This window comes from Aulonocara stuartgranti, assembly GCF_965226115.1.
Source record: "Aulonocara stuartgranti genome assembly, chromosome: 23".
NCBI classification, from domain to species: domain Eukaryota; kingdom Metazoa; phylum Chordata; class Actinopteri; order Cichliformes; family Cichlidae; genus Aulonocara; species Aulonocara stuartgranti.
This window is the reverse complement of record NC_138958.1, coordinates 32,658,427-32,671,401: the sequence shown is the minus strand read 5'-3', so window position 1 is coordinate 32,671,401 and position 12,975 is coordinate 32,658,427. Positions and strand designations below refer to the sequence as shown.

The following is a 12,975-nucleotide window of genomic DNA, read 5'->3' as shown; positions in this document are numbered from 1 at the left end:
TATAAAGCTTTGCCTTCTGCTAATTAGCAGATTCCGGGTCGTGAACACACTACATTCATTATAATAATGCCTACTTTTGCTCCAGTAACGTGCAAAGCTACAGTGAAACCAAACTGGCTAAGTGTGCAAAAGTACAGTAGCTGGCTGGTTTAGGTTAAGCTCTTCAGAAGTGTTATTGAAGATGCATAATCCATTATTTCTTCAAATTGTCACTCACATCAACATAGAATGCTAAATTATGGATTGCCACAGACAGTAGGGCTAACCACAAACTAACCAACTAACAGTGGAAGATCAGAACGCTAATGAGATTTGAAACCACTATGAGGTTATTCTGCCTAGATTAAATAATAATGAGTATATGTGACTTGCATATCTGTAGTTAGACTTGGTGCATTGTTAAAAAAAAAAAGTAAATGTAACTATAGGGTACATAAACGTGCGCTAAATAGGTGTCTAAAATAGCTTGTATAAGATATAAGTTAAGATATGATTTTTTAATAATATAACACAAAAATTGTAGATTTCAAGTCACACAAGCACTTCACATATAAATGGATCCGTATAAAAATGGAAAAATCTATTTTTTAAAAATTGGTTCACTACAGGCGGGAATCACCAGGCAACTCACAATGCGACATCCCTAAGGTAATCCTGGGGACATTTTGTGCCATTACGGGGGTTTTTTCATGCTATTTTGGCTGTGCTGAATGAATACAACTAATTTGCCAGAGGATATTATTTTATTTTAATTTTAGAATTCTTGTCTCAGTTCCTTAGGGATATTATCACAATACTTCAGTCAATTCTTCACATTTTGTGAAGGATGCTGCTGAAGAATGCTTTATTACAGTTAGCTGTAATAAATCACCGAAAATCACATTTATGTTGCTTTTTACAAAGACATCATTCCTGTTCTATAGGAATATAATCAGAATACAATCAGCAAGCAACTCAACTCATTAACAAAGACTCATATTAAGGGTAAGTAAAGAAAATGCCTCTTACCTGGCAGGGTGTTGAAGTCATCAATGAGGAACATGTGCTCCGTGTCTGGATCAGATGCGATTAGATTCAGTTCTTTCAGGAATTCGGCCTGCGTTGGGTCTGAGGTGTTAACGATCCCCAGGGCAAACATCTCAATATTGGCAGCGTGTGCTTCTCGCACAGCTATATCCAGCTTCACTGGTTCTCGCTTGTCGGTTTGCCCATCAGTAATCACGATGGCCACTTTGCTTACTCCCAAACGTGAACTATGGAAGACCTCCTGCGTCGCCTTGCGGATAGCGGTACCAGTGTAGGTGCCCTCTCCCATATATGGGATGTTTCTGATTGCATTCTTGACATCCTGTTTGGTGACATAGCGGGCCAAGTTGAATACAGTTCTCACCTCAAGGCTGTACAGGACCAGGCCAATCCTGGTGGCGTTTCGGCCCACTGTTACCCGGTCCACTAATGCATTCACAAAGTCCTTGATGATTTCAAAGTTCTCAGGCCCCACACTCTCTGAGCTGTCAATGACAAACACCAGCTCCATAGGCCTCTCCTTACACTTGATCCCACATCCTAGAATCACATCACATCAACATATGAGATCATGGCGGAAATGTCACATTGATGAGTTCCAGTCTGTGGAACTGGATCCAGCACTTTACAGATCAGATGACACAGTGGCTTTCATTGAGAAATTAAATCTACTACAATATTTATGCTATCAAAAGATATTTTACCACAGATCTCTTTGATCAATCGAATGACGTCTTCTCTCTGCAATGAATACACAATATAAGCATATGGATAATCACAAAAAGTAAAACGATACAGATATGAACACATGACACTCACAGTGAGGCCAGCTTCACCTTTGGCACCGAGTCGGCCCTAGGATCAAAAATATTAAAAAACGTTTATTCACAAAGTGTCACTGTTTCTGCAAATCTTCCAGTTTCATGGGGCAGACAAATGTCAGTAGCGATAACAAGCAGAATAGGAGCAGGTTCAGGGGTTGGAGCCCTCTCCCCAGCCATCACAAAACAGAACACAACAAAGTGAGACATGAAGGAATCATTAGCGTCACTCACAGGTTGCCCTGGGGTTCCAGGGTCTCCTACATCTCCTTTGATCCCCTTCAGCCCCCTCTCCCCTGTCAAACCTCGATCACCCTGTTGCACACCACATTGCAAAACATCAGCACTCAAAGAATTATAAATGCTCACAACCCCACATTCAGTCCCGGGTAACACAGTAACTGACTTTAGCTCCAGGAAAGCCTTCTCCAGGTATTCCTCTTGGTCCTACCACACCCTGGGCCCCCTGTTCACCCTGAATCAAACACACAAGGCAGTTGTGTTACAGCTTGTGATAGATACTTACAGGTTTAGGTAGTACACAGAGCCCTGGATGTCTTGATATTTTATAGATATGTGAATGTCTATCAAGGACAATAAATTACAGCCTACCTTTGGCCCTTGAACTCCTTGCCCTTGAGGACCTGTTGGCCCAGGTGGACCAGGTCTCCCAGGGTTACCCTGCAAGTCAAAACATGTTGCTTATATAACTACAGCTCAAGGTCAGTTACAAAATAGCTACAATGTGACAAAAAAGCAGATTTGTAATTTATGAAAGAAATATTTGTTGCAGCCATACAAATGGCACAGTTACTGGGGTCAAGGCAGCAGACCTGCTGACTTGCTGTTCACATAAGTATACAGGCTCCACCTGTGGCGAGGTGTAGGCAGGGAGACACCTGTCAGGTGGAATGTTATTAAAAAAGCCAGGAACAATACTCTATTACTTAAGCCTTTTGCTGTAGTCATGACTGAATGTCAACTAGTCATGACTACAGCAAATTCAAGTCACGTGCAGCTACCAGTTATCATCAAACTCCAAAGTGAATTCAGTAATGTGTTTTCTCTTGTCTGTGTTCAGTATTAAAGCTTAAAGTTGGCAAAATATCCTCAATTTTTCTTGAATGGCTTAAAAAAAAGAAAATAAGTAAAATAAGATTACTGATTTTGATTAGAAAACATACACAACTCAATCTTGCACATGCATGTGTGACATCTGTACACTCCTCTACTTTGAATGCTTTGTTGTCTGTATGCTGCTATGACAACTCGATTTCTGGGCTGCAGTGCATCTGTGAAAACAGCTTAATCCAAGAAATTATCTGATGTCATGACCCACAAAAAATTTTGACTGTAATACGTTTCCTGTTTGGGTTGACTTCATAATGTGAGAAAAGGCAATAGCAGCTATATATATCACATGTGCAATTAATAACTCAACCCAACAAAAAATTTACTTTATCTATAAGAGTATGAAACACACTTTGTATTCTTGTAATAAAGAGCAGCAACTTCAAGGTTACCAGTGTTGTTGTGAATGTTTCACATCACCATTTTCTCAGCACGGACAAGAGCTGATAAGTGTCAGTGTGCTCTGCTTTCCCATTTTTTCCTATTATTTGCGTCTTCAATTAAAACCTGCCTACTGCTGCATGACTTTGACAGAGCTCGGACCTGCACAGACAGTGGCCTGAAGCCTGTGGGGAATCTGGATATGATATGTGAGGACATGCGGGGTGCCGGGTGTTCTTTTAGTAAGGCCTGTTAGGCCAAGTGTTTCTCATCAGACACATATGTCTGTGGAGATTCACACCCTGCACCCATGTGTCACAGTGCTGTTGGAAAAATCACGATAAATGCCACCAAAAAATGAACAAGCAGCCCAGTTGTGGGCATGTTTGCACAGAAGACGATGCACTGTGTTTTTTTTTTCAACCTGTTATTCTTCAGAGAATGTAACTCAGTCACAACCATCTGGCAGTACTTAGGAGAAATTTGAAAAAGGCTCCTCTTAAGTAAACATCTTAGAATGTTGTCCTCGGCTCATGTTCCCATAAACCAAATAAAAAACCAAATAAAAATGAATAATATTATAATATTTCTGATTACAAAACAGGTAAAAGGGAGTTGCTTAAAACAGCAGAGGTTAAAGATTTGAAAAATGTAAAGGTTTTAAATTTACCAGAGGTCCTGGGAGGCCTTCACCTGGAAGTCCTGGTAAACCAGGCAACCCTCGAAATCCAATATCGCCCTGCAAAGATGAATGCACAGCAAAGATAGATGAACACTGACAGCACAGCAATTTACAATCTGTCAAACAAACTCGTGCACTGACTAAAATCGTGTTTCCCTTAATTAGCTTCCCTAAACAAAAGACCAAATCTTTCCATGGTGAGATAATCTCACTTATCTTCAGTGCAGATTCAAACACAACTTGGAAATTCATCTTACCAGGACTTGACAATGGCTTTGGCTCTAAATTCTGACCTCACAGAAAGAACCATCTATGTCATATAAGGTTTACATCCTACAAGATTTTTGAAACATGGGACATTTTTGATTGAATTTTGCATTCAAACCAATAATGAATTCCATAATGTTTATAAGCAGTGACTAACTATCATCACAATACTGTATGACAGATCCAGGAGCTTTGCAGACCGCATGTCTACATGTTATAATTGTATACTGAACCTGCGGGAAGCGTCATAAACAGCAACAACTGTTAATGTGGGCTTCTGTTATTCATGTTTGTGCTGTTGCTGGTCCTTTAGCATAGTTCCTATGTTTTTTCCTTCCCAGTGTTGCCAAGTGTGTGCTGATAGGGTATTGTCTTAATGTTGGGGTTTTTCTGCAGTACTGTTTCGTCATTACCTTACAATTTTAAGCACATCAACTGTTGTTGTAATTTGGTGCTATATAAATAAAATTGATTTGAAAATGGAAGTGAATTGATTTCATATAGCTTTAGTGTGTAGACATATTTTTAAAATGACTATGTAGACCTGCAAATTACCAACACATCACTATACTGGGACCTTTGTACAAACCACAAAGTCTGCTGGAAAGTGTGGAAACCTACTGTAACCTTACTATAATTCTCAACTTTTTTAAAACAAAGACCCAACTTTACACTGACATTTGAAAGAAATGCACGCTGGAAAGTTCTATCTTATGGATCCACATTCTCACCTTCGGTCCAGGAACGCCCACTCCCTCCGGCCCAGGTTCTCCTGGAAGTCCAGGCAGCCCAGGAGGACCCTGAAAAAGCAAAAAGCTAACTTAAGTATGGATTTCCAGAAAGAAGAGTAAGTTAATATTGTACTCTGAAACAAGCAGAGTATAATACTTGAAATTGAATAAGAAATTGTCTGGCTTTTATAAAATAATGCAATAAAACAGGATTTAATGTGTAAAAATTGGAACAGTTAGCACCACAGGGGGATTTTGTTACCTTTGGACAGCACCAGGTTAGCGGCTTCTCATTGTTCCCGGACTTTATGCTAAGGTAAGCTAAGCATCTGGTTTACAGACCAAACATTTGGTTTCAATCTTCATATCCAACCCTCAATGAGAAAGTAAAATATAGTAAGTGATTTTTTTTCTTATTTTTTTAAGGCACCACCTTTATTCTTACTGCCCTTAATGAAAGTCATGTTAATTTCATCTCCCTCTGGTTTAAGTTAAAGGAAACATACTCAGGATAAGTGTAAGGGCCACCTACTGTAAAGTTGGGTTATAAATGTCTCACTGATTGATAGAGGGTTGGAACTGAGCGGCAGTACAAGAGAGGCAAATGCTAGATGGATGGAGGACTAGATATAGTATGCAGATGAAAGGTATGGCTGTACAGATTTATGAGGAGACATATGTCATTGTCTAAATCAGCTCCTCACCATGGGGCCAGGATAGCCGTCTCCTTTGGGACCAAATGGGCCTGGAGGGCCTCGATCTCCTCGGTCACCCTACAGGAGGCAGATACATAGGAATCAATAATTCATTCATACAAAGGATACAAAGAGATTTACAGACTTGCAAAACAAACTAAAGTGGAATATGCACATAAATGGACACATATGCTCCTTTGCTTGGTCCCTTATATTAACCCTCTCAAGGCAGGCGTTGCAGATTTGCAACAAGTAAAAGCTAACAACCTGATTACTCCACATACATATTTTATGAGGTTTTTTTTACTTAGAAGTACCACTGCAGGTATTCTTTTGTGCATTAGCAACAAAAACTTAATTTGAGCCTGAGAGGGTTAAGTATTGAGCAAAACATAAAAACAGGTTGTAGCATTTTATTAGCTGAGATTTTCAGCAAATGTTAGCATATGGAAAGCATGACAGGATGTACAGCTGTGCTTCCCATCCTAATTTTTGACATATTCTCTGTTCTTTCTAGATGGACTGTAAATGGCCTTGATGATGAAAGCACAAACACGTGTTTCCTGATCTGCCCCTCATTACTTGTTTGATTATTGATTCTTTTCCAGATTTGGACGCACTCAGCACATGTTTAAATGTGTTTGTTCGAAAATCTGACTCATGCTTGTTTCTACAGGCAGGCACCCAATAGAAATGCAATACATATTTATATGTGTATTTCTTTTTCAACCAGAGAATAATAATATCAGTTTTACCTTAGGACCAGGAAGTCCATAGCCAGTCTCCCCAACTGGACCAGGAGGGCCATTTGGACCAGGATCACCCTACAACACATTTTTAGTAACAAAGCTGCCCCTTAGTACAGAAGGTTGTACATAGATGTGCAACATGGATGTTGTACATCTAAAATAAAAAGGTTAACTTTAATAGACACTGTATATACAATATAAAATGTAGAACATTGTGCAACTGTGCTGTTGCTACTTAGAAGCAAATTAAAGACTTCTACCACTGATAATATTGTTTAATAATGGGTTAATGCTACGAACAAAACATACTAATTCAATTCAATTCAGTTTTATTTATATAGTGCCAAATCACAGCAGAGATTCTACAATAATGTAGTATGTATGTAGTACAATAACAATAATGCCAATAACAAGTTTACGTGCATCAGGAGAATCAATGTTTCTTTCTACAAAGAGTCTTGGAACAACCTAAAATAATAACCACATATTTTGTGAAAATGTGAAGAAAACATGACGAATCTCCGCAGTCTTACACTGATGGCTCAGTAAAACTGAATCTTATACCTTGGGTCCAGTGATGAAGCGTCCTGGAGGACCAGGCAAACCCAGCCTGCCTTGCGCTCCTGGTTCTCCCTGACAAAGTTTATTGTATGAAAACTGGTTAAGACCAAAAACGTACAGAGGATATTTTCTCATTATCTCTTTCCAGGTAAATGTTAATGATGGCCTAATGATTGCTCACCTTTGGTCCTGAGGGTCCAGCAATGCCTGGCGGCCCAGTCAAGCCTCTGATTCCTCTTTGGCCTTGGTCACCCTTGAAGGTCACATCAGGAATATACTCACTGGTCTGACTTACTTACTGACTTGCAGGAAAATGAAATATGGAATATTACTTTTTTACCTTTTCACCTTGGATACCAATTCCAGGAGCGCCATCTGGCCCTCTTAGGCCAATAGCTCCGGGCTCGCCCTAAAGACACACATGCATCCAAGTATTTGGCCCCATCCTGTTTTTGTTTTTTTTAATGTTTTGCCTATTTGTCATACTTACATGTTTTACATCATCAAACAAAATGTAATAATAGATATTGCTAACCTGGTTGTAACACCCTTGTTAGTAAGAACTGCAATTCAGCAACTGGCAGTTGCTGAATTGCAGTTCTTCAGAGTCTTTCATATCAATGCAGAAGAATCTTGGCTCACTCTTTGCACAAACTTTTTAATTGGAGACTTTTCAAAAACCCAAAACCTTCATTTGGTTGTTTTTGAGTGATTCAGAGTAAGCCAAGTGGGCTTGAGCTTCAGGATATGAACTGATGGCTGGACATTCTCTTCAGGATTTTCTCACAGATAGCAGAATTCATGGTTTCATCAATTAAGGCAAGTTGTCCAGCTCCTAAAAGAGCAAATCCCCAGACAATCATACCACCATTGTTCATAATGGAGCTCAATGTGGTTTGATTGAGTCCTAAAGCCTTAGAAATGGATATATAATCCTTCCCAAACTGATAGATGTCAACTATCTTTAGAAAATTTCTATATATCATGGGATGCTGCATTGGTTCTTGAGACCTTTTAGCCTACTTCACTTGATCAGACAGGTTTTACTTAAGGGATTTTTTGATACAACAGAAAATTTAATTACCATGTACAGCGAGATAGATTTGGATAGCTTTTTCCCTTAATAAATAAAATGATCATTTAAAAACTGCATTTTGCGTTTGCTCAGGTTAAAACATCTTCAAACTACCTTCTGTCCAGGGGCTCCATCCTCCCCTGGAAGCCCAGGCAAACCTGGCATTCCTGATGATCCTGGTTCACCCTGAGGACAGATTGGTGGCTCTGTATGAGTTTATGGAGGGAATGTTTAATACTTTAAATAATGTATACTGATAACTGCTGCTGATGTGGGTTTTTACCAAATGGTTTCAACTCACCTTAGCTCCAGGGTCTCCAGCCCCTCTCTCCCCTGGAGCACCAATTTCACCTGGAAACCCTTGGTCTCCCTGTGTTAGGCAATAACATCTTCACATCTTGTCGTAATTACTAAAACACTTACACCAGTATTGTTAATATTTGCTAAGCGGACTATTACCAGAGAGCCACGTATTTTTTAAGAAAATATACTTGCTGGCATTATTTTGTACAGGCCTGGTCACACCAGCGTTTATGCTGAGACACCAGGAAGACTTGCAATGAAAGTTTACATAACAGCTTAAAATACAGGACGGACTGAGTACCTGGTCAGTTTAGCATTCAATTTACTTTGATTTAACATCCTCACCCAGTTGTACACTTGATAATCTATGTGGATATACAGTATCGCTCCAATTGTAGGTTAACCTTTAATTTCTGTCTTCAGTGCTGAGAGCAGAACACGTACAATAGAGATAAATGTGACTAAAAGCATCAGCCTTGCTTGCTTGGCTATCAAATCATTAATCAGCTTGCCAGATCCTGCAGTTTAAGTCATCATTGCTAAGCATTATACCACTTAACTATGTGACGTTTCAGGGTCATATGATCCAGTTCCAACTATAAACTCTGTGGCCTCCACATAGAAATCCTGACCCCTTGTTATTACCACTAAGATTTTGAGCATATGTACAAACCTTGGGCCCAGGCATGCCTTCTCCTGGTGGACCTCTGCTTCCCGGTGGCCCCCTTGGACCCTCTATGCCCTGCAGGTATGAATAAATGCAGTAATTAAAAGAAGCCTGAATGGAATCTGTAAACAGGGAGTGTTTTTGCTGAAGGCAGAGTAATTAGAATTTTTTCTTGGACATCAGAAGGAGGCAAACTTTTCTTCTAACACAAAATTTAAATGATTTCATTGGTTCAGTGCAATATATGTTTCTGGTTTAAACACATATTAAAATTAAAAACAGTTTAGCATGAAAAGTTTTTCTTCTTCCAGTAGGCTGGTTTATTATTTTCTATAATCAGGTGATTAATGGAGACTTTTTCAGTCCCATTATGAAGCCTTTTCTTTAAATAACTTCAGCTGTACACAAAGCCCAGTGTGAGAGCACACCTGTCTCCCTCTCTTCCACAAGTGAGTGAATGGTGAACTGGAACCAGACCTGTTCTGATAGCAATTAGCTGATGTTTTGATGACAGTGAAAAACTCTTTGGCTAAGCTGTCAGCAGCCAACAGTTTCCACTAGCTGTGGTTATTGTGTCAGAGCATGAATTTGTATGCACTTCTGCATCATGTTGGTTAAATTATGATTGTTGATCAAAAGCTTGTATTAATAAAGCAACACCATGTAATCATATTTTCTGTCATTTGTTATCAAAGAATAGGGAAAAAGTAGCTCAAAGCAGATGCTTCTTTATTTATTTATTAGTAGGTCTGCAAAAAACAAATACAGGGAGTGCAGAATTATTAGGCAAATGAGTATTTTGTCCACATCATCCTCTTCATGCATGTTGTCTTACTCCAAGCTGTATAGGCTCGAAAGCCTACTCCCAATTAAGCATATTAGATGATGTGCATCTCTGTAATGAGAAGGGGTGTGGTCTAATGACATCAACACCCTATATTAGGTGTGCATAATTATTAGGCAACGTCCTTTCCTTTGGCAAAATGGGTCAAAAGAAGGACTTGACAGGCTCAGAAAAGTCAAAAATAGTGAGATATCTTGCAGAGGGATGCAGCAGTCTCAAAATTGCAAAGCTTCTGAAGCGTGATCATCGAACAATCAAGCGTTTCATTCAAAATAGTCAACAGGGTCGCAAGAAGCGTGTGGAAAAACCAAGGCGCAAAATAACTGCCCATGAACTGAGAAAAGTCAAGCGTGCAGCTGCCAAGATGCCACTTGCCACCAGTTTGGCCATATTTCAGAGCTGCAACATCACTGGAGTGCCCAAAAGCACAAGGTGTGCAATACTCAGAGACATGGCCAAGGTAAGAAAGGCTGAAAGACGACCACCACTGAACAAGACACACAAGCTGAAACGTCAAGACTGGGCCAAGAAATATCTCAAGACTGGTTTTTCTAAGGTTTTATGGACTGATGAAATGAGAGTGAGTCTTGATGGGCCAGATGGATGGGCCCGTGGCTGGATTGGTAAAGGGCAGAGAGCTCCAGTCTGACTCAGACGCCAGCAAGGTGGAGGTGGAGTACTGGTTTGGGCTGGTATCATCAAAGATGAGCTTGTGGGGCCTTTTCGGGTTGAGGATGGAGTCAAGCTCAACTCCCAGTCCTACTGCCAGTTTCTGGAAGACACCTTCTTCAAGCAGTGGTACAGGAAGAAGTCTGCATCCTTCAAGAAAAACATGATTTTCATGCAGGACAATGCTCCATCACACGCGTCCAAGTACTCCACAGCGTGGCTGGCAAGAAAGGGTATAAAAGAAGAAAAACTAATGACATGGCCTCCTTGTTCACCTGATCTGAACCCCATTGAGAACCTGTGGTCCATCATCAAATGTGAGATTTACAAGGAGGGAAAACAGTACACCTCTCTGAACAGTGTCTGGGAGGCTGTGGTTGCTGCTGCACGCAATGTTGATGGTGAACAGATCAAAACACTGACAGAATCCATGGATGGCAGGCTTTTGAGTGTCCTTGCAAAGAAAGGTGGCTATATTGGTCGCTGATTTGTTTTTGTTTTGTTTTTGAATGTCAGAAATGTATATTTGTGAATGTGGAGATGTTATATTGGTTTCACTGGTAAAAATAAATAATTGAAATGGGTATATATTTGTTTTTTGTTAAGTTGCCTAATAATTATGCACAGTAATAGTCACCTGCACACACAGATATCCCTCTAAAATAGCTAAAACTAAAAACAAACTAAAAACTACTTCCACAAACATTCAGCTTTGATATTAATGAGTTTTTTGGGTTCATTGAGAACATGGTTGTTGTTCAATAATAAAATTATTCCTCAAAAATACAACTTGCCTAATAATTCTGCACTCCCTGTACTGATGCTAGCAGCTTGAAGGTGTTCTATTTTGGCACGGGCATGATTTAAGCTAAATGCTAATGTCAGATTGACCTGTTCTCAATGAACGTGCTACAATGAAGATCTTGGCAGAATTATTGTTTACTGTGGTCAGTATTGGGGAGTTACAGAATACACGAACAGGCGTTACGTATTTAAAATACAAAATATGAGTAACTGTATTCTGTTACAGTTACCGCTTAAATAGATGATAATTAGAATACAGTTACTTTGGTGGAATAAACACAGCAGTTTTTTCCTGTTTCATATGTTAGGTTATCCCCTCTCTAATTTTGGTAATTCTGCGCATTGCCGGTGTTCTGACAAAACACCCTACCTATCAAGCTCTCCTACTTGTTCTTACTGACAGTTTATTACAGTTGATACTTGTTTTCCTTAAGCTGTTGTCAATTTGTTAACTTTTCAAGCTAACATGCGTTCATTTGTGCAAAAATACTCCAATTTGGAGTCTCAATTGAAGTCATATTTCAAGTCTTGATTTAGTACTTCTAAACTTCTGTAAACTGGCATACAGTGTAAACCTTGTCAATTAATTTTAGTCCTCCTGCAGTTAGTGGACACCACGCTCCGTTGTTATGTCGAAGAAAGTAATATTGCACTACATACTTGTTAATTGAGTGATAACGTTGTTTAATTTCTAAGAACCTTGACATTGGTCATTTTATTTACTGTATAAATCCAAGCAGGAAGCACGTTTTGATAAGTGTGATTTGGCCATCAAAGCGTCCTACCTATAGATATGTACGATGGAGGCATAAACCACGTAAGGCAGTATATTCTGATAAGGTAGCACAGATTGATTGACATGACTATAAATTTACGCTACGGTAAGATGTTTTGACAAAGTAGGACATTTTGTCAGAACACCGGAAACCCAGACAAAGAGGCTGTAAGCGTCCTGTTAATGTTGGTAGCATCAGTTACACATTGGACCCGGAGCCAGCACAACAGAGCCAGTAGTGCACAGGCAGGAATGTTTGCACGCTCCTTAGCACTAAAAAAGGGCTTCGCTTGGATTGAGAATCATTGATAAACTACAAACTTCTGTCATATTGCATATGGTATCTTACTTAAACAATACATTTTCCTCATTATGTTATTGATAATTGTCAGTTCATCACTATTGCCTTACATTAACAAGTCAAAACATGGATGGTGACAGTAACAATTAAAAAAAACTATTAAAAAAAATCAATATAAGCCCACTGTGATTATAAAAACATGAAAAAATCAATGTATTAGAGCCACTGTGGGAATCATATTATGAGTCCAACACTTGCCTTCTCACCCTGTATGCCTAGTCCTGGGAGACCGACAAGCCCTGGAAGACCCGGTGGCCCAAAATCCCCCTACAAGTTCAGATAACAACATGTAAATGTTAATAGGTTGACAGTGCCTCACACTGAAATGTGATTTATTATATGTGGAAAACACCCATCTGTATACAATTCTATAGCGCTGCATTTTAATGAATTAATAATATAGGCCACACTTGATGACATCTGCTCCTTTTGC

General features: G+C 39.4%; 1 protein-coding gene across 2 annotated transcripts in view; it reads right to left on the bottom strand.

Moving 5' to 3' along the window:
- The window catches only part of LOC309701461 (uncharacterized protein), a 36,011-nt gene that overhangs the window by 3,562 nt on the left and 19,474 nt on the right, over positions 1 to 12,975 (bottom strand). For both annotated transcript variants that reach the window (XM_082525688.1, XM_082525689.1), the window contains exons 16-32: positions 12,741 to 12,809; positions 9,096 to 9,164; positions 8,421 to 8,489; positions 8,234 to 8,305; positions 7,385 to 7,453; positions 7,226 to 7,297; positions 7,048 to 7,116; positions 6,490 to 6,558; positions 5,744 to 5,812; positions 5,040 to 5,108; positions 4,030 to 4,098; positions 2,460 to 2,528; positions 2,254 to 2,322; positions 2,082 to 2,162; positions 1,846 to 1,881; positions 1,731 to 1,767; positions 1,009 to 1,566 (exon numbers count right to left, since the gene is read on the bottom strand). In XM_082525688.1, coding sequence (XP_082381814.1) covers positions 1,009 to 1,566; positions 1,731 to 1,767; positions 1,846 to 1,881; positions 2,082 to 2,162; positions 2,254 to 2,322; positions 2,460 to 2,528; positions 4,030 to 4,098; positions 5,040 to 5,108; positions 5,744 to 5,812; positions 6,490 to 6,558; positions 7,048 to 7,116; positions 7,226 to 7,297; positions 7,385 to 7,453; positions 8,234 to 8,305; positions 8,421 to 8,489; positions 9,096 to 9,164; positions 12,741 to 12,809 — 1,615 coding nt within the window. The remainder of the gene's footprint in view (positions 1 to 1,008; positions 1,567 to 1,730; positions 1,768 to 1,845; positions 1,882 to 2,081; positions 2,163 to 2,253; positions 2,323 to 2,459; positions 2,529 to 4,029; positions 4,099 to 5,039; positions 5,109 to 5,743; positions 5,813 to 6,489; positions 6,559 to 7,047; positions 7,117 to 7,225; positions 7,298 to 7,384; positions 7,454 to 8,233; positions 8,306 to 8,420; positions 8,490 to 9,095; positions 9,165 to 12,740; positions 12,810 to 12,975) is intronic.